At 41.5% G+C, this 21,536-nt stretch overlaps 1 protein-coding gene across 10 annotated transcripts in view; it reads right to left on the bottom strand.

The window, feature by feature from the left end:
* Positions 1-21,536, bottom strand: part of FER1L5 (fer-1 like family member 5) — a 363,329-nt gene that overhangs the window by 229,804 nt on the left and 111,989 nt on the right. For 9 of the 10 annotated variants that reach the window (XR_004539782.1, XM_033947691.1, XM_033947688.1 and 6 more), the window contains 6 exons: positions 20,228-20,307; positions 19,238-19,350; positions 10,841-10,954; positions 6,626-6,803; positions 4,300-4,424; positions 1,723-1,823 (listed from right to left, as the gene is read on the bottom strand). Coding sequence is in view for 9 of the 10 variants with exons in the window: in XM_033947691.1 (XP_033803582.1) it covers positions 1,723-1,823; positions 4,300-4,424; positions 6,626-6,803; positions 10,841-10,954; positions 19,238-19,350; positions 20,228-20,307 (711 nt within the window). In the remaining variant the exon portion in view is untranslated. The remainder of the gene's footprint in view (positions 1-1,722; positions 1,824-4,299; positions 4,425-6,625; positions 6,804-10,840; positions 10,955-19,237; positions 19,351-20,227; positions 20,308-21,536) is intronic. The other variant, XM_033947692.1, reaches the window with a different exon arrangement.

Here is a 21,536-nt window from a genome sequence, read left to right as displayed (position 1 = left end):
CTATCCCCCGCGAATCCGGAGGGAGAAGTGTATTGGCTTAACAGAAAATTCCAACAGTTTACATTGCTGTTTTATAAATACTAAACTCCCCCTGTCGACAATTTCTTCATATCTATTCAGGTGAAAAAAAACCATACTTTGACCTCAAATACTAAATAACGCACTTACAGGGGTAAGCCAAAAGAAAACTTCCACCCAGATTTACAACTTCAACTCTCATAGCAAGAAATAATTTCCTGCGCTCTTGGGTCTTTCTAGTAACATCTGGGTAAATCCAAAATTTTTTCCCCAAGAATAGTACTTGAGAGTTACAAAAGTATTGTCTAAGTAGAGCAGACATGTCCTGTTCAAAAACAAAGGAAACAATTAACGTAGCATGCTCTGAGGTCTCAGTTATTGAGGTCTCAAGAAAATCTGTAAGATTCAAAACAGGCTCTGATGGATTCTGGACAACTTCTTCTGGTGTGGCTCCCATGACCTTTTTTACAGCAATATAGTAAATTTGATTGACTGGTGGAATACAGTCAGAGGAATAGTTGAAAATTTCAGTCAAAAATTTTCTAAACATTTCCATGGGAGTCACTCCTAATGAAAAATTTAACAAACAAGAATTAAACCTGCGATTATAATTTTACAATTGTTCTATTAAGAATAATTTTATCTTTAACCAATCCTGAGGATAAAGATTGGAGATCTTCACCTTTTTCTTTCACCTGCTTAACCTCTGAAGTTAACTGCTGCTTAGTTCCTTCAAATTTTTCAGATAAGGAATTAACAGTACTCACAAGCGTTGTTAGTTCTTGAGAAGATTTATCAACTGAAGAAGAGTTGAGCTTCAAGAGAGCATTCCATATGCTCTCTAGTGTAACCACTGGAGATGATCCTACTGGGGGGGAAGGTAACCACCTTCCCTTCCAAATCCCGTTGGTCAACCGAGACTTCCACTGCTTCTGCCCCTGCAATTGGGGTCTCCCTCGCGACCCCAAAGTTTGCACGGCTCCCTCAACTCAGCTGCAGGGTAGTTTGGGTGTGGTGGAGGCACAGAGAGGAGGGGGAGAGAGAAATCTTCCAGTCCGATACCTTGGCTCCTCTTCCTCCCAAGGAAACACCAGACATCCCTCCGACATTTGGTCTGGAACTCCCAGGTACAGTTGTGAAGTCCAAAATAGAGCACTGAGTAGGGGTTGAAGTCCGGAGTGCAGGGGAATCAGTCCGGATCATCCCCTTACGCTTCGAATGCGGCATTAGAATTTTTAGGAACAAAATTGGACTGCTCTGTAGATTGTAGTCAGAGACGCTGTCCCAGGGCTGCCGCCATCTTGGATTTCCTTTCTCCTCTCATTTATATCTCTTCCCTCCATCAGGATTTGGGAATATGTGCTTTTAACCAACTGTTTAGGTGGGGGGCAGATTTGGACAGTATCTTGTCTCCAAAATACAGGCACAGGTCTTAGCCCCAATGGCTTCCTTTTCTTCTGTAGACAATTGAGGCTGAGAAAAATCCATTTGCATTGGTTCCAGGGGATGACTGTTCACTGCCATAGCAGGATACTGAAAACCAAGGCTCTAAGGCAAAAAAGCAAGTTGCCTTCAAGCTACTGAGATCACCCTTGTTCAAGCCCAACGGCAATGAAACCTTACATATTCACAGAGATGTGTGGATCATTAGTCACATTCCCACTTATCCTTACACTCACAGAGCTATACTAACTTTGTACTCACTTGCACTGTTTCAGCAGGTCCTGCAGCAGCTTCTTCCATTTTTTCATTAGGGACGGATCATGTGAACCTTCTACACGTTTCAGCTCATTCAGGTTCTGTTTCTGGGGAGAGCACAAATATCTGGAAATATATGCCAAAAGTTCACTCATGTAGTCATTAGGACTTCCTTGCTCCCACATCTCTCCTCATCACATCTTTCATGTCATAAAGAAGTACATTTTAAGTTGTGCATATGACTGCAACGTTATGCATGCAATTACAAATACACACCAAATCAAACCAATTTTCAAACATAAGATTTACACATAGTTTCAATATTATGATCGAGCTGCTGTGCATCTAAATATATGCCTCCAGAACATCAGCGCCTGGCATAGGAAAGCCTAGTAGAGTTGCACAGAGGTGGCTTATATAATCTGGGGGATGGGAAAGTGAACCATAGAGAGGAAGACCCAGACTCATAAGCCACTCTAACCACGACATTCATGGTGAAAAATGAGAGCCCACCAACCCCGCCCCCCCCTCAAACCCCACTCTACTGCCATATAGGTGGCATCTGCAGCCGTAAGGGCTATTGAGGTTGTTCACAGGTGGATACAGTGGGTTTTGGGGTGGGCTCACCATGACCTGCAAGGGAGTTGTGGTGAGATGTTTATGTGGCACCCTTTTTATGAAGTTCACAGGAGTGCCGTAAAATGCCCCACTACTCTGTTGCCATGTCTGGGTGGCCAGTTCATCACATTGCTGGCCTCTCCCATGTCCAAAAGGTCTTGCTCTGGGCATTTGGGACTTGGATGACTTTTTGGACAATAATGTGGTATAAAGATAGACAACTTGGCGGTCTGGACAATCACACGACTAAATGCAGAAGTAGACGATTTTAGAAAAAAAATATTTTGGACGTATTTTTCGAGAATGGACTTTAGACACTGCTGACTTTGGGCAACTAGCATCCTAGGCTCAAAACGTACTTAGACGTTTCTTTTGATTATGCCCCTCCACATGTTTACCTTCCCAATGAAGATCAAATTAACTTCTTTGAGAGCCTCACCCAACTCCCCCTGCAATATGTGGAGGGTTCCCTGCTCCTGGGTGGGGACTTTAATCTGACATTGAGCCCTGTACAAGAAAACTCAGCTACACATGCCTCCTATGGTAGCTCTGCCAGAGGGGCGTTTAAATTTTTTTTTTTTTTACAACAATGGCATTTGGTAGATATATGGAGAAAGTTACACCCCCAAACTAGGGACTACACTTATTACTCCGCAGGCCACAAAACGTTTTCCCTTATAGACTATTGGTTTGAGAATGCTACCATATTGGGTAATTTAGAAGCTACTGAGATCCTGACTCGAATGTGGTCAGACCATGCTCCCTTGTCCCTAGACTTTGCTCTTTTAGAACCGGATCACAGATCTTTTCGATGGTATCTTAATGATGCTTTGTTGATAGTCCCTCAGCAGGTCACACAGGTTGAAAAAAAACTTCTGGATTATTTAGCTCTTAATGACACTGGGGATGTTACACTGAACACTCTCTGGGAGGGCCATAAACTGGTGATGCGTGGTCACCTAATTGCATTGCAGGCTCATTTATGCAAGGTGGCTCTGGGCCAGGAAAGCTCTTTCCTTCAACCAATTACTACTCGAGGTGAGGGTCATGGGGGGGGGACACTACTCCAGCTCTGCTTCAACAGCTCCATAACCTCTGCTCAGATCTTCAAAATAGTACCTGGCGGGCATCGAGATTGAGATCACTGCTGTATATGGTGTACATGAAAATCTTTAATAAAGAAATCTTAAAAAATAGAAAAGATATACAACATGCAATAGTTCCAATGTGGTATACTGTATATTATAAAGTGTCCAAGTAACTTGATTTATGTTGGACAAAGTAGCCGACTGATAAAGCTAAGATGCAATAAACAAATCAAAAATAGTTACAGAAAATACATAAGCTCCATTAATACAACACTGGTTAGAGAAACAACACACTATTCAGGATTTGAGAAGGAGAATAATTGATCAAGTCAATGAAGGGTGGGAGGGTGAACATTATGAAAAGATTTTATAAACTATAAAGAACATTGGATTTTTTTTGGTTAAATTCTGTAGCCCCATCACACTAAAATAAGCATCTTTGTGTGTTAATTATTTCAAAGGACACCACTTTTCCCACATATGGAAGCACCTTTTCAAAAATATAAATGTGGACTGAAAGTTACTTGACAAATTGTTTGGGGCCTAAACCATACTGTGGGTGCAGGCCTTTATTATGGGCTACAGAGTATTAGAATATATGTGTATAGGGGATAAATATTTTATCCTTCTACACGAATGATAATGTAATTAATTTTCTTCTTTTATAATACATTTTATAAACCACCCAGTTGTCATATGTAGAACTGCATTGCCTCCTCTTCCTCTCCCTGAATGGTATGTCTTGATTATTCCTGATGTAGCCACTTTAGCTGCCCTCGTATATGCTGCTTGGCCTCTATTCACAACACTGAATTTTGTATACTCTCATTGTTCGGTACATGCCGTTCACTACACTCATCATTCAATGTACACTTACAAGTTTGTCATACAAAGCCTGCATGATGTTTAGAGCATCTATTCTGCTTCTCACGTCCTCCCAGAAACAGTTTAGGGCCGCAACAGGCTTGGTGTCATACCATGGCAGGTAGTAGTAAAAGTTCCCTACAAACAGGACAATAACATAATTCAGTGCAGATCTGCTGAGCCCTTCTTGTGTGCCCACTATGTGGATTCTAGTACACACAAGCACTGCTGATTTTCTGTTTTTGAGTCTCCATATACAATAACATAAAAGTAATGGCAGATAGTCTATCCAGTTTACCCACATGAAATCATTTTAGATAGATACATATAAAAAATGTTATATAACCCAACACTAACTTCCTCCACACCCCTCCTCCCCATCTATTTTACGTTTTCTCCCAACCATGGTTCTTCATATCTATCTCAAAAATGACCATAATCTGTCATGGTAATGCCCTGCATTAGTATGAAATTTTAGTCTTTGCCTTCTTTTCTTATAAAACTGTTACTTAACCCAACACCAGAACCTTTAACTGTTACTAAAAAGTTTTGCAATATCATCCAGTGATGTTGTAACAAAAATGATCTGGTCTTCCTATGCTCAATGAGTGTTGGGTTTCAATCACGGTCCCTTCATACAAGTCACCCCAGCCTTCTTAAAAGTTTGATGCTGTTGTATCACTGTTTATGATTCTAATAGCTGATCGATTTAGATTTACCCCAAAGCTTTCTGGGCCTAATGCAATCATACCACTGCTGTTTAGGATTATTACTGCTACCTTGTGCAGGTTACGTCAATGCATTCTTGAAGGTATGGTGGTCTCACTACACACTCCTGAGCTCCAGATCCAAAGTTCTCCATGGGTAGGATTTCCATATGGCTCCAAAAAAAGGAGGACAGATTGAGACATCTGGGTTTTACTTCCGCTAAAAGTAATGGAAATAAAACCCAGATGTCTCAATCCATCCTCCTTTTTCTGGAGCCATATGGTAATTTTATCCATGGGCATTGATTTCTGGATACTGAAAACCCCATTTATGCATCTTATAGAGAAACTCACACTAAAGATGGCACTATTTAACTCTGTTTCATTAATGGTTGGGAATTATACAACACAAATCTCCAATACTTTACCCAACCTCCAAAATATCTGACATAAAATTACAAATTGTTCAACATGCTCTCATATATTTCAAATCTGGCACAATGTGGCCTCAGGTACACCTCCTCCACCCTTAGTAATGTTCAATATCGGTGGGAATACCGGTGTTTTTATTCCTCATTGGCCCACATTCTTTTTTTGCAATTATTTAGGTAAACTTTTTTTTTAAACTTTTTAACTTTTTTATCAACCATGATCTTTTTAGAAGTTTCTTTGAGGTTTTTCTATTTAAAAATATTCAAATAAATTATATACTTAGCTTAGCATGCTACTGGGTTACATGATCCGACATGTTTCACAACAATTTACTTTATCAAGGATCCCCCAGCGCCATTGTGTCCACCATCTTACTGAAAGTTTTTTGCAAAAAATGCAAAAAACTTTGAGTAAGATGGTGGACACAATGGCTCTGGGGGATCCTTGATAAAATAAATTGTTGCGAAACATGTCAGATCATGTAACCCAGTAGCATGCTAAGCTAAATATATAATTTATTTGAATATTTTTAAATAGAAAAACCTCAAATAAACTTCTAAAAAGATCACGGTTGATAAAAAAGTTTAAAAAAAAACTTTACCTAAATAATTGCAAAAAAAGAATGTGGGCCAATGAGGAATAAAAACACCGGTATTCCCACTGATTTTGAACATTACTAAGGTTGGAGGTGTACCTGAGGCCACATTTTGCCAGATTTGAAATATATGAGAGCATGTTGAACAATTTGTAATTTTACGGAGAGGAATGTCAGATATTTTAGAGGTTGGGTAAAGTATTGGAGATTTGTCTTATAGAGAAACTACAGTAGTTTGAGCTCTAGATCCTGTTCTCTCAGAGAACTCTCTACTGAGTGGCACAAGCCATTGGTTTTTTTATAGTATTGGAACTCTCTATCAATATCCCTTATCTCCCAAATAGCTTCAGATCTCAAAATGTATGTTCCCCACAGAGAACCTACCATATCCTTTTGAATTCCAAATTCAAAGTCCTCCTAAAAATGTGAGAGATTTCAGCAGAATGCAGAACATAAGGCCCCAAAGTGCCAACAACTGGGAAGGTATGTGTGTATATGGTTTTTGTTTGTCTTCTTTTTTTCACACCCTTTTCTCTTTGTTTTATGTATTTTCTTTTATTTGTTCTCTCTCCATGACTCTCTCAGACCCCTGATCTGTCACTTACCATCAAACACTGCTCGGCTGTATTGCGTTGTGGAAGACAGCGGTTTACACGTCACGTCAAACTTGTTACCATAGTTGCCCATGCTCACCTCAAACTGCACCAGATCTGTAATGCAGGGTAACATGGATGCAGAGTAAAAGACTCCACAGAGACAGTACTTTAGACGGTATAGGAACATCTGTCAAAATAAAAAGCACCATAGAAAGATATTGATGAGAAGACACTATCATATATCTCACTTCAACATGTGTGGTCCCTATGTTACTCCCCCTTCCTGTCCAAAAGTCAGCAGCATTGAAATAACCCATCATATAGTGTAGCTGTAAAATGCTAGTCTGATCCTGCCTTTTGCCTCTCTTTCCCAGCATCTTCTCTGCTACCTGTTCTTCCACCTTCTCTAGCATCTGCCCCCCCTTTCCTCTTCCCCTCTGAATTTGTTTCCTGTCAGTTTGTTAAACTCAGCAGCACTCCAGTACTGCCAACTGCTCCTCCCCATCTGGCAATAAGGTTGCTAACTGGATCCAGATTCATCTTGCAGGGTTGATCCAGTCTTAGATTTACCTAATAGCATACAAGGACTTGTAGTCTTGCTTTTTTAGGGAATACAGTGGGGAAATCAGAACTACAAGTCCCTGCATGCAAATGGGGTAAATCTAGAATTGGATCCATCCTGTCAGGTGAAAATGGATACAATTGGCAACCCTAGGTTCAAAACCTGTGGGACTGCACTTTCTGGTTGCTGATCTCATATATCATGAGATGAGCAGACAGGATATAGCTCTTTAAACCTTCTCACCATACCATCACTATAAAAAACAAAGTAGTCCTCAGCTGTGAAATGCACTCCTGCCACTTGTTCCTGCTGTTAGTTTCTAAGCAAATGGATATGTCAGATTAATGCTTGTTGAACAAATGCTATGCATTTGACAGTTGGAATTTTCTGGTGACCTCCAGATAACATAGGAGGACTCTCCTCACATCCAGCTCTCTCAGAATCCGGTCCTTTTTCTTTGACCCTGTGGTCTAGAACAGTGGTTCCCAACCCTGTCCTGGAGGACCACCAGGCCAATCGGGTTTTCAGGCTAGTCCTAATGAATATGCATGGAGCAGATTTACATGCCTGTCACTTCCATTATATGCAATCTCTCTCATGCATATTCATTAGGGCTAGCCTGAAAACCTGACTGGCCTGGTGGTCCTCCAGGACAGGGTTGGGAACCACTGGTCTAGAACACTGGCAATCTTACTTCTTGATTGATATGAAATGCCAAAACAACCATTGGCAAAAAAGGACAGAACCATGTGCAAGGAAATTCCCGCCTCCATGATCTTGAGCCTGCAGCTCTGAGACTCATCTCACTGGTGTAATGGCCACAAGGAAAACAGTCTTGACAGTAAAATCAAATAAGGACGCCTCTTGAATAAGCTCATAAGGAGCCTGACTGAGGCTATGCAAAACCACATTAAGGTTCCACATTAAGGATGGAAACGGTTGTTTTACCGATGGTCTGAGCCTTAGTGCCCCTTTTAAGAATCTGGCAATGTCTGAATGAAAAGCCAAGGAAGCTTTGCATCCACAGGCTCTGAAGCATGAGAGGCCTGTCACTTGGACCCTGAGAGATACCACTGCGAGACTTTTGTTGAGACCTGCTTGGAGGAAAGTTAGCACTACCGCGATCAGTGCACTAAACAGTTCCACTTTCTCTTTAGTGCACCAGTGTTGAAACATCTCCCATGCTTTAGTGTAAGCAGAGACCATAGTAGGTTTCTTGGCTCTGAGGAGAGTATAATGACTACCTCTGAGTATCCTTTGCACTCTAACACCATGTGCTCAACAGTCATGCTGTAAGAACAAAGCGATCCGGATCTCCTATGACCACTGGGCCCTGAGATAGAAAACTGGGCTGTACCTTGTGGTGGGGAGTAGGGGGTGGTAAGAAGCCAACCCTATTCTTCAACACAGCCCACTCGAGCGGTTACTGGAGTGACCAAAAGCAAGATTGCTACCCAAAAGGAATAGAGTCCAGCAACAGTTGTGCACAAATAAGAGTCATTTGTTCGCCATCTGGGTGCAATATCAAAATTAGAGTACATTTAAGTGCTTTCCTCATGCACTGCTCTGTTTCCAAACAACAGTTCTCCAACATCAGGGAAAAAACCATAGGCCTTCCTTTAAGGCTTTGCTAGCAGCTTGAGAACAAAATCACAGTTCATGCCAAAGACACACTGTTATCCCCTCCTCCTCTGTATTTCATGTTGCTAGCAGTTGCATATCAGGCTTACAAACCAGAGTCCTTTAAGATATTGTTGCTTCTGCCACTGGATTATACAGTTCAATGCAGGCTCTATGCTATGCCTCCTGTATTCCAGGCTTGGATGACGTACCCTATCTTGGGGTTCTAAAGTGGCTTCTAGCACCCTTCCTCTAAGGTAAACTGCCACTACTTTATACTTCAAAGCAACTCTGTACTCTGCTAATTATCTTTCCCACTCCTCCAACAGTGCACTGAGCTTAAATATTCACTATCACTAGTGATTCAGCTCTCCATTGCATTATTTGGTTCAATGGAAAGCGACAAGCCTTCCTGACTTCTTGTTCCACCCATATGAAAGAAAGAAAATGAAATGTGCAGTTTCTTCTTCAGTGATTTCAAGAAAGGAAGAAAGAGTGGCAGGGGCCAAAGGAAGGTTGACAGAGTGGGCTGGAGGAGGGAGAGGTGGAGGTAACTTGGTTGAAAATTCAAGGTGGATCTTGTGAACCTTGTCATTGAAGTACTTAATATATTTAACCCAAGTGGTCAGAAAATCACTTACTCGTATAGAGAAAAATACCACTTAACATAATATATTCACTGTGTAAGGAACTTAGAGGAGGGCCTCAGATTCGGAGCATACGCGTAGTCCTATCACAGACTCAACTGTCAGCGTATTTCTATAGCTCCATGCTCCAGTCATAGGCCCATACCCCAATTGAGTTTTTGAATCTTTTTAATAAATAGACCTTAAGTGTAGTGCCTAAAAATCCTAAACTCTTAAAGGTGAAGTTAAGATATTAAAATTCAGTCCTATTCACAGTGTATCCTTATTCAGTAGGCAGCTAAATCACTTATCTCAATCTGCTTTTTCTTTTTTAAAGGCTTCCACGTCAAGTTCTTTGTTTAGCCTATTTAGTGGCTAAGCCAGCGTTTCGTGGACACCGTTGCTAGTCCACTGCATCAGGGCCAATAGCCAACAAACATTCAATGCTTTATAACTGCCCGGTTTTACAAAACCGGGCAGTTATAAAGCATTGAATGTTTGTTGGCTATTGGCCCTGATGCAGTGGACTAGCAACGGTGTCCACGAAACGCTGGCTTAGCCATTAAATAGGCTAAACAAAGAACTTGACGTGGAAGCCTTTAAAAAAGAAAAAAAGAAAAAGAAAAAGCAGATTGAGATAAGTGATTTAGCTGCCTACTGAATAAGGATACACTGTGAATAGGACTGAATTTTAATATCTTAACTTCACCTTTAAGAGTTTAGGATTTTTAGGCACTACACTTAAGGTCTATTTATTAAAAAGATTCAAAAACTCAATTGGGGTATGGGCCTATGACTGGAGCATGGAGCTATAGAAATACGCTGACAGTTGAGTCTGTGATAGGACTACGCGTATGCTCCGAATCTGAGGCCCTCCTCTAAGTTCCATAGAAGTACTTAGCCATAGTCTGAGGGGAGAGTGATGGAGAAGTTGGAGGTGAAGACACTTTGAGTAGAGCATTTAGTGTGGCAAAGAGATGGTGAGGGTTGGAGCCAAGTGAGTTATTCAGATGGGTGTAGTAGTCTTGTTTGGCAAGTGAAAGAGCAGACTGGAAGGAGGTTAGGAGGAATTTGAAATGAATGAAGTCAATGTGAATGCGGGATTTGAACCAAAGATGTTCAGTAGACCTGGTACAGGAATATAAATAGCAGATTTTTGAGATCAGCTAGGGCTGGGGTTTGGCACACCATACAGAATGTGGAGTGGGAAGAGCGAGGGTATCTAGAGCAGAGGAGAGAATGGTATTACAGGAGGAGACAGCCTCATTCACAGATTTGTGTAGCATATTGGTTGAGAGGAGGGATGAAACAGTGGTGGAGAGAGTGCAAGAGTCAATAGCCTGAAGATTCCTAAGTGTATTGGTAGAGATTGGCCGAGTCTCGAGTGATGGTGGGGGAATTTGGGGGGTACAAAACCTCCACTCCAGAGATAACATCCATGGATAAGTTGGTCACTTGTGGCTTCTTAATTTCCTCTGAATTGGTATCTAACTCTAGCAAGATACGTCCACGGTAAGCAATGCCTTCACCCTGCAGAATGAATGGGAGAAAGATAGGCAATGAGGACAAGCATATTCTTAAAGCCCCTGTGTCATGCAAAACACTAGACACATCCAAGCCTTCCTCAGTGAAGGAGAAATAGGCAGATGGTACAGAAATGCATCTTCTCAAGCCCTCTGGGTGCTGTGGCATCTAAGCTATGTCATGGCCAGACTCAGTAAAGAGATGAGTTGAGCTTTCTTTGAGGGGATACTCAGGGGTACTGAGTACTGGCACATTTTCTATTGTTTGATAAAAAATGACCCATGGTCCCCAAATATTAATAAAAGAGCTGCATACTCAATGCCGCCTTTTCATGGATTCTGTGGCTGGTTACAGGGGCTGGTTACTGTGGGTCCCTCAGTGATGACCCCACTCCTGACAAATGGTCTGTTATTTGAGTACCACACCTTTGTTTTTGCTAGAAAAAAATTTACTGAGGAGTTGAGTGGAGACTAATAGGATAAGCAGCTTCTAAATCTCTCTTCATAATATAGAATCTAAGCCATAATCATTTTACTGAGTGATAGACAGGCAGCTTACACAGCAGAGGTACACTAATCAGTAACAACACAAACATAGAAGAACTGGTACCCCAAAAATGGTAGGAAGAGTCAAAATAATAGGGATGACCAAATAATGGATTCTTATCTGACATCAGGTCTAACAGTAAACAGTGACATCATGATGGTTTACCAGTAGAAACATTCTGCTAGAGCTGAATTGCAACTTCTGAAAACATTTGAAGTACGTACCAGTGTTTTCATGCCTACAATGGTCACCCAAATGTTTGAATCTATATCAAAGCTATGGAAGTCACCGAGGATTATGGTAGCTGTTTTTGAGAATGTTTTGGATATGCTAAGGCTGCATGGACTTAGCACCGATGAAAACAAAAACAAAAAACTGTGGATATAGATGTTCTGGAGATAATTTATTATACACTGACATATAAAAACATGAAAATTCAATTTAAAAAGTACAATGATAAAAAATACAGTGATAAAAATCCCAACTGGACCCTACACGGTCCGTGTTTCGGTGAACACACCTTCCTCAGGGGTCCAATGGTTTGCAAACTCACATATAAAGAATTGGACTGAAAACATTCTATTGTCTTTAAACATGTGAGCAAAGAACACCGCAGACAAGCTGAAGTAGCAAAAAAACAAAAAGCGCTATGATAGTGTTTTTTTGCTACTTCAGCTTGTCTGCGGTGTTCTTTGCTCACATGTTTAAAGACAACAGACTGTTTTCAGTCCAGTTCTTTATATGTGAGTTTGCAAACCACTGGACCCCTGAGGAAAGCTTGTTCACCGAAACACGGACCGTGTAGGATTTTTATCACTGTATATTTTATCATTGTACTTTTTAAATTGAATTTTCATGTTTTTATATGTCAGTGTATAATAAATTATCTCCAGAACATCTATATCCACAGATTTTTGTTTTCATCAGTGGATTGTTTTCACTGTGGATCATTGGGTCTCCCCATTTTTCTTTATTGTGCTGCATGGACTTTAGCAGCAATACATTTTAAAGTTTTTTGTTGTTGAATATTTGATGTCAATGATTTATTTATTGTTTTAAGATGCCCGGACTCAGCTATAGGATCTCACCATGAAACAGCTGCATTAAATAAATGTAGCTTGCATTAGGAGGTATCAAGGTCAGATAAGTGTTTATGTTTATCAAAAATTTGACATACTGGCTTTCAAATAAAAACCAAAGCAGTTCACAATTCAAAATAGCACACAAATGGAACTACAAAATTGATAGATTATATAAAAGAAAATAGCCTGTAAACGCAAAAAGAGTACTTTTGTGTTTGTGTCTTCTGTACCATCTCCATATTTAAGCAGGCTCATATGCTATAAATGTATTGTTATTATACACATACGGGAAGCATGTTAAGAATTAAAGACCACAAACAGAGTTAGTTGGCTAGTGAAGCCTCTGTTCTCTGAAGTGAGTCACTTTAGCCTGAACACTTTACCCTAATAAAAAGCTTTTAAAGAGAAGCACCTGAAGGATCAAGAATTCTTGGCAAGAACTATAGTTGTATCGCAAATACAATATTTTTCTATATTGTTCAATCTGATAACATTTGCTTGGATTGATGTGGAGGGGCATTTTCAATATGACATCTGAATCGGAGACTGTACGTTTTGTGGAAGATGCACAAAAATCCAGTAGCAAATATGACCATTTTCAAAACAGCAAAATATCTTTTTGTTTCAAAAATAGTCATTTTTCAGAATTCTTATGTTCAACCATTTTTGAGAAATGCATGCCCAAAAGAAAAACGCACAAAACAAGCCATTGGGATGTAGGAGGGGACGGTATTTTTAGTAGACCAGCCACATAGATATCCCAGCAGAACAGTGGGCACTACAGTGAACTTCACATAAAAAGGCCTAGGTAAACATCTTACTATAACCTCCTTATTGTGTATGGTGAGCCCTGCAAAACCTACTGGACCCAACTGTACACCACATCAATAGCCTTTATGCCTGCAGGTGTCACCTATAGGTATAGTAGGCTTTGGGTGGATTTTGGTGGACTCACACTCTCTACCACAAGTATACTAGATAAGAGTGGGATATGGGCCTGGGTCCCTTTCTCAGCAGTCCACGTCACTAACCACCAAGCTATTCCAAAGACTTGTTTGCTGCTCTAATAGGACTGGTCATAACATCTGAAACTATCATACAGGCACGTGTGTACCATTTCATTTACATCTTTGGGGGACAGGAGGGGGTGAGTGACCATTGGGATTGTGTGTAGGGGGGAGGGGGGTCATGCTTACATCCCTCCAAATGGTCATATGATCAGTTTGGCCAACTTTTTGGCACTTATTTATTACTGAAACAAGTCTAGTCCCAAATGTTCAAAATGTGCTCTGAATGTATTTTTAAATTGTTGATTATGGCAGAAAAATGTCTAATGCCCACCCTTGTCCTGCCCACACCATACTTCTAATCCCCCTCCCCTTTGAGATTTAGATGAACTGTAGATGAACAGCATAGAAATCCATCTAGAACATAGGTTTAAAAAATAGCAATTTGGAAGGGTTTGGCAAAAAAGAAGTCCAACTGCCCCTTTATGTCACTTTTAGGGCATTTTTCTTTTATGAAAATGAACCCCATTGTGGCTCAGTGTTGTATAATAGATAACATTTGCTTTTAAAATAGGCACTTTTTAATTTCCACATAGACAGTGGCGTACTAAGGGGAAGGTGGGGGCGGTCCGGCTTGGGGGGGTGCACAGCCGGCCAGGTCCGGGTCCTCCTGCCCTTTGGAGAGGATGTTCCAGACCAGCCAGGCAGTGATTGGCTGGCCCGGAACGTCCTCTCCGACATCAGAATTGATGTCGGAAAGACTTCTTGTCGGCTGGGGGAGGTAAGATTGCAGGCGCGGACCAGGGGAAAGGAAGGGGATAGGCGCTTTTTTTTTTTTTTCTTTTTTCTGTGTCAGGGAGGGCAGGCAAGCTGGCTGGCTTTAGCGCAGCAGGGAGGGAGGGAGATAAGTAGGCAGACAGGCAGGCTGGCTTTGGGGGTGGACAACATCTGGAAGGCAGTGGGGGGGGATATAAGGAGGCACTGGGAGCACCATGGACACGGGAAGGAGGCACTGGGGGCACTAAAGACATGGGAAGGAAGGAGGGAGGGAATAGAAAGGGACAATTGTTGGGCCTGAGTGCAGAAAGAAAGAAAGGATACACAGTCAATTAATAGATGTCCCCTTATGATGAAAAAAATAAATGGTCACGTTACCTCTGACTTACTTTCTCTGCAGCAGAGTCGGCAGCCGCGCTGAGGTGCAGGAAGGTCCCGCGATGACTCGTCTGCTGGCTCTGCTCCGGAAGAAGTAAGTTACGTCGGAGGGGGTGGACCCAGCAGACGCAGTCATTGTGAGACTTTGCCACAACTCCCTGCGTCTGCCGGAGCAGAGCCAGCAGACGAGTCATCGTGGGACCTTCCAGCATGTGGCTGCTGAGTCCGCTCCAGAGCAAGTATGTCGGAGTGGGGTGGACTGGCAGCCGGCAGCTACAGTCATCGTGGGACCTTGCTGCATGAAGGGAGAGAAAGGAGCAGGATTGCTGGAATGGAAGAGTGGTGGAGGGAAAGAAAGGGGGCAGGGTGGTATGGAAGGGTGGTGCTGATAGAATTGATGTACAGAGAAAGGGGAGAGACATAAGGGGGAAGGATATTGGAGGGAAAGAAAGGGGGCAGATGCTGATTGAAGAGGGGTGGATGGCGAGAGAAAGGGCAGACATTGGATGGTAGTGGGGAGCCTATGCTGGATGGAAGTGCAGATAGGAGAGATAAGGGACCAAATAAAGGAAGGAAATGGGAGGAGAGAAAGAGGGGAGCAGACGCTGGATGGAAGTGGACAGAGAGAGGAGAAGGTACTAGATGGAAGGGTTGGAGAAAGAGGGTACATGATGGAAGGAGGGGATAAATAAAAGGAGGGCACATGATGGGGAGAAAAGGATTGAGTTAGGGAAACACTGGAGGGGTGAGGGAAAGATATGGCAAGCTTTAGGTAGACAATAAAAAAGAACACTGATGAGAGGGTAATAAGAACGTAATCTAGACAGATGCAGAAAATAAATTGAAAAGGAAAATGAGGGAAGAAAGGGATTGCAGAGGAAAGGTGTAGGAGAGGGAAGAAGAGGAGAGAGATGCCAGACCAATGGGGGTGAAAGGAGAGATGGAAGGGGGAGGCATACAGTTTCTGGAAGGGGCATAGAAGGAGAGAAGATGCCATATAGGGGAAGAGAGACGGCAGACAGTGGATGGAAGGAAGAGAGTTACAAGAAGATGAGGAAAGCAGAAAAAACGTAAGACAAAGGTAGAAAAAAAATTTTCTATTTATTTATTGCTTTAGGAGACATGTGTCACTGTTTCTGTGGTGCACTGTATGCAGAGTCCAGCTTCTTACTGGTTCAATTTAACCTTTGTCTATATATTTCTATTTTATCCCCCCTTTTACAAAACTGTGGAGCGTTTTTTAGCACCAGCCGTGGTGGTAGCAGCTCTGATGCTCAGAATTCTATGAGCGTCAGAGCTGTTACCACTGTGGCTAAAATCCACACTACAGTTTTGTAAAAGAGGGAGGGGTTAGTTTGTGATTACATATTCCATACTAGGCAAAGGTGTTTTCTGTATTCTGTGTGTTCGAAAGACATGGTTTTTCTGCTTTTTAGGCTTGACTGCAGAATTGATCTGTACTAGTCTGGCATGTTTAGTTTTACAATGGGTGTATTGATGTTGTACTGCTCACTGCAGTATGTAAGATGCTGCCTTTTCCTAGGTACTCATGAGTGACATGTGGCTTGTTACTAAAAATCATATTTTTTGTACAGATGGGGGAGCAGTGTCAAAAAAATGATGGGCCCCGGGTGTCGCACATGCTAAGTACGCCACTGCACATAGATATCCAGTTATAAAATAAAAAGGCAATTCTATAACTGTACACCTTGTGCCCGTTAAGTGCAGATCCCTAAGTGCTATTCTACCCGTATATGGGTGCACATAAGTGCTATAACTCACAATTGCAAGAGAGGTGTACAAATGGGCAGAGCATGGGCAGGAATGGGGGGTCTTCCAAAAACACATGCTATTTATGTACTGTAATACTGTAAGTAGTACATGTTGTTTGCCACACTTAAATCTGCCCATTTACATCTGCCATCAACCTGGTGTAAATTGGGTAAATCTACATTTGAGTGAGCTGGTACATGTTTACACAAGTATTCTATAGCAGAATCTGGGCACCCAGATGCCATTATAGAATAGGTGCTCACTGCAGTGCATTAGGGCACCTACAACTAGGTGCTCCTTATAGAACTGCCATCTAAATATCAGTTCAATTTTTGCAACATGGTTTTGCCACCAGAGCAGCAAAACTGGACCGACAACTTACCAATTTGCTGACTTCAACCACAAACTACCAAACTTTCAAAAAAGAAACAAAAACCTTACTCTTCAAAAAATACGTAAAACCAATATATCACAACCAATAATGTTCCAAACCCCTCCTGCATTACCAATCTATTCTTTAGCAAATTAGAAAATGCTCAAACTATTCCTCAAATACTTCTTAATATGCACTTCTTAAGATCATAACAATTCCTATGTAATCCGCCTTGAACCGCAAGGTAAAGGCGGAATAGAAATCACTAATATAATGTAATGTAACATTGCTTTGATGTATATAATTTTGTGATTCAGATTACTTGCTCAGATATAGAGTAATTGCATGCATATGCCTTTAATTGATTTACTACTCAAGTATAATTATTTATTTCGGTTTTCCAACATCCTCACTATTTCAAAATATCTGGCAAATTTGCATCTTTATTCAAGCGTTATGTAAAAAAATAGTTAAAAGTGTCCAAATCACTTTCAGAGGTACTAATGGAAGTTTACTGAGTGCAGCAGAGCCCTAGCCTTAAGACTAGACACATTTGGGTTTGAGGGTTCATGGAGGTGAATAAACATCATATATTTGGATAATAGGCTTGCATGGGCATATCTGTAAGTGGACTACAATCAGTAAAGGAATAGAATGACACGGGGACAAATTTTTCCCCGTCCCCGCGGGAACTCATTTTCCTGTCCTGTCCCCACGAGTTCTTTTCCTGTCCCTGCCCCATTCCAGCAAGCTCTGTCCTCATCTGCACAAACCAGACACTTTAAAATCATAAGTGTTCGAGGCTTGTGCAGTTAAGGCAGAGCTTACAGGAATGGGGCGGAGACGGGATGGGGAAATTGAGTTCCTGTGGGGACGGGGAAGCATTTATCCCCATGTCAGTCTCTATAAAGGACATTAATAGAGTATCTAAAGTGCTTTTTTTCCTATGCACAGTATTTCTGGAGTGGAAGATGCTGCGCAAAACGTGTGCTTTGCAAGACACCTGCTTTTATGACAGTTATATGAGGGTCATTTTATAAATAATGCACACTAATTTTTTGTAATTTACATGTTTTATTTTTTTCAAGTATTTCTTTACAATCCTTCAATATAGTCTCCCTGATTTAGAATGACTGAGTCTCAACGTCCGGGAAGTTTCATTATTCCATCCAAGACCCCGTTTTAGTTCAATTGCCGAATGGCTCGGGTACTAGCGGAAGAAAGCTCTTCCAGAGATGCAAAACGATGTCCACGCATGGGTTGTTTCAACTTTGAAAAAAGGTCAAAGTCTGGTGGTCTCATGTCTGGACTGTAGGGAGCATGAGGTAACACCTCCCAGCCGTATTCGTGTAGTTTATCAATGACGTTCCTTATGTGCAGGCGAGCATTGTCGTGAAGAATGAGTGGCCCAGCAAGAGCAACTGAGGTCGGGTTTTATGCATTTTTCGGTATATTTTTTGCAAAAAAAAAATCACGATAATACACCGCTGTGACACTTCTTCAACATGGAACGTTGTCTGTGATGATGATGCCTTCATGATAATAAGCAAAAATCATCATTTGTTTGACTTTTGATTGAGCTCATCAAAATTTTTTTGGTTATGGGGAAGTTGGAGCTCTCCACCCATCATTGAAAAACTACGCAAATACGGCTGGAAGGTGTTACCTCATGCGCCCAACAGTCCAGACATGAGACCACCAGACTTTGACCTTTTTCCAAAGTTGAAATAACCTATGTGTGGACATTGTTTTGCATCTCTGGAAGCGCTTTCTTCTACCGGTACCCGAGCCATTCGGCAACTAAACAAAATGATGTCTTGGATGGAATAATGAAGCTTCCCGGACATTGGGACTCGGTCATTGCAAAGCAGGGAGACTATATTGAAGGACTGTAAAGAAATATCTCAAAAATAAATAAAACATGTAAATTAAAAAAACAGTGTGCATTATTTATGAAATGACCCTCGTAATTTGGAGTTTAGGCTCTGGTTTTCAGCAAAAGCCAAACAGCATTTGTGTGACTTGAATAATTGCTGTTTTATCCATCTGGTACCTATGGAAATCACTCCTGATTTTCTCTGTCCATCAAATTTGTTTTCTAAACCCACACCTAAACCCATCTCCTGGCCCTATCCTTAGTCTGTCTGTTGCTTGTGTTTGAGATTTCCTCCATGTGGTTAGAAGGTTTGACACAGCCCTAGATTCCTGGCAACAGAATGTGAAACATTTAGAAGGCATTACAAGGGTAAGTGCACAGTCCTATGCTTCAGTGGTATGAAACTGTAGAGCAGTACTCAAGTGATGTACAGCTCTTGCCACTAGTATTTGTCAGGAGCTGCCAATAAGTACACACCAATTCATTGTTGAGCTTTGAGTATGGATCTTGCGGTTCTGTGAATTCTCTGGGACTTCCATACAGGTTCAAAAAACTGGGCCCAAAGCATGGCAGAAATCCAGAATAATCCCCTGGAGAGAAACAGAAATTAAGAGTGTGAGCAAAGAACAAAAACAAAGAGAGAGAAAGAAGGAAGCCAAATAAAAAGAAATAATAAGAGGTGTGAGCCAAAAAGGCTTAACCAGGATGGAGAGGGCATGAGCACAGTTGGCACTTAACTGATCAGTGATCATATTTAGTCCGCTAATCAGTTACACAGGCGCATAAAGTTAGGACAGCAAAAAGGCTGTCCTAACTTTAACCATCAAGCTAACTGGGCATTAGTCAGAATATCATCTGATGCCCAGTTAACTTCCAAGTGACCATACTTACCGAGATATTCAATGCTAGAGCCCAGACGTGGCCTAGCACTGAATATCTAGGCTTAATTTGGCCCATGTCTATCAGAAGCTTAAAAACCACTAACTACCAGAACCCAGGGGCACAGCTAGCCCTCCAGTTTGGGGGGGGGGGGACCCAGAAGTAAACTGGGGACAATGCATTTCTTCCCTCTTCCCCCATCACGGCATGCCAAAAACCTTTCCTGGCAGGGAAGCTGAAGCCCCACAAAGCCATAACTTGTCCTTGCACTAGAAGCTGGCAGTGTTAATGCGCAAACTGAGCATGCACAAGAGGCTTGTGGCTGGAGGGACATCATTGATTTCTTCTGTACTTCAGCAGTGAAAGGAGGGGAGTAGCTTGGCAACAAATTTCTTTGACTGGTGGGGCTATGGCATTCCTTCTAGCTATTTAACAGGAGCTCGAGGGGACCTGAGCCCACAGTGGGGGGGCCCAGGCCCCCTGTTGCTACGCTGATTGGGCCCTATGTTTTGTGAATCAGAGGCCAAGGAAAGAGAGGTGCTGGTAGTGGGATTGCTGTTTCAGTGGGCACTTAGGAATAGATTTTACCTTCAATTTCTGTTCCTCTGGAAGATACTTGAGAGAGGCTTATAAATGTGGTTCCAAAGGCTTCATTCCCCAACTGATTCCTGAAAGAGTTAGGCAAAAGAGAAAGGAAGAAGTGTGAGGAGAGAATGATAAAGTTTCAAGATATGCTTTCAAAGCAAAGCAAGCCTTGAAACATTAAGCAAGGAGGCAAAAATCATTACCAGCACTGATTTTTCTCTTGCCTGTGAGCTTTGCCTGTTCCCTAATATAAAGCCCAAATTCTATACTGTTCCCATTTAATCTTAAAGTTAAACCTGTTCCCAAGGAAGAAGGCAAGTCATCCCAGAAGCCGGCACCTTCAAAAGTAAGCTCTGAAAGGAGATGGCTTACAATCCCCACAAATCTGTCAAATTCCTATCAGTTTTAACTGCTGGAGCAAGATCTAGTCCCAAGAAATCAGCATGGCAAAATCTGTAAGGCTGATCATAAAACATTTTTTAAACTGAGCAAAAAGGAGTCACTCGGAGCAGTATGTGGGGCACAGGCCAGTCCTCAGGTAATGCAGCTGATTCAGTGTTAGATGCCAGGAGTGGTAGTGATTCAGGAGTTCTCACAGATGTGCTGATTTGTGCAGAAATAACAGCAATGTTGTCTCAAATGAAAAGGGCAAAGAAAGCAAAGTTTAATACAGTTGTAAGTGAAGGCTAAGTTTGGAACTCAGATGAGACATTGTTGATATTGGCAGTTGAGAGGAAGAAATGGAATAGTGGGCAGAAGTCTAGGAGGATCTATTTGAGGAGAAAGCAGATTAAAACTGAATATATGGGGAACTGTGCCTATCACTACAACCTCCATGTGCATGGTATCTCTGAAACTTAACAGTATAGTATTGATGAGGAAGTGGTGCAAGTTTCTAAGTTTTATTATAGTTTGATATACCACATTTCAAAGGTAATATCAATGTAATGTACAACAATTACAACATAAGGAGGGAGAGAAAAGTAGAAAAGAAACAGGAAGAGAGAGAAAAAAAGAAAGGTATTGGAAGAAGGGAACTATAATGTATAATAGGAAAGAGGAGAGGAGATAATGAAGAAAAAAAAATAGTTCTTATCTGCACTTTGCATTCAGGATCCCATAATCTTGTAAAGGTAAAGGGAGGAATAGCAAGATTAAGATTTGTATGCATTTTGTGACAAGTCCGGCACTGCTACTGCCCTTGTCCCTTTTAAAAGACAAAAGAGAACAGTTCCCAGGATGAGAAAAACTGACAGAAATTACAGTTCAGACTTACTGACAGATTTGGCTGCCTATCCTGACACAGTTGCCC

This window comes from Geotrypetes seraphini, chromosome 6, assembly GCF_902459505.1.
Source record: "Geotrypetes seraphini chromosome 6, aGeoSer1.1, whole genome shotgun sequence".
NCBI lineage: Eukaryota > Metazoa > Chordata > Amphibia > Gymnophiona > Dermophiidae > Geotrypetes > Geotrypetes seraphini.
Note: the sequence above shows the minus strand (reverse complement) of the source record. Positions and strands in the feature narration are given on the sequence as shown.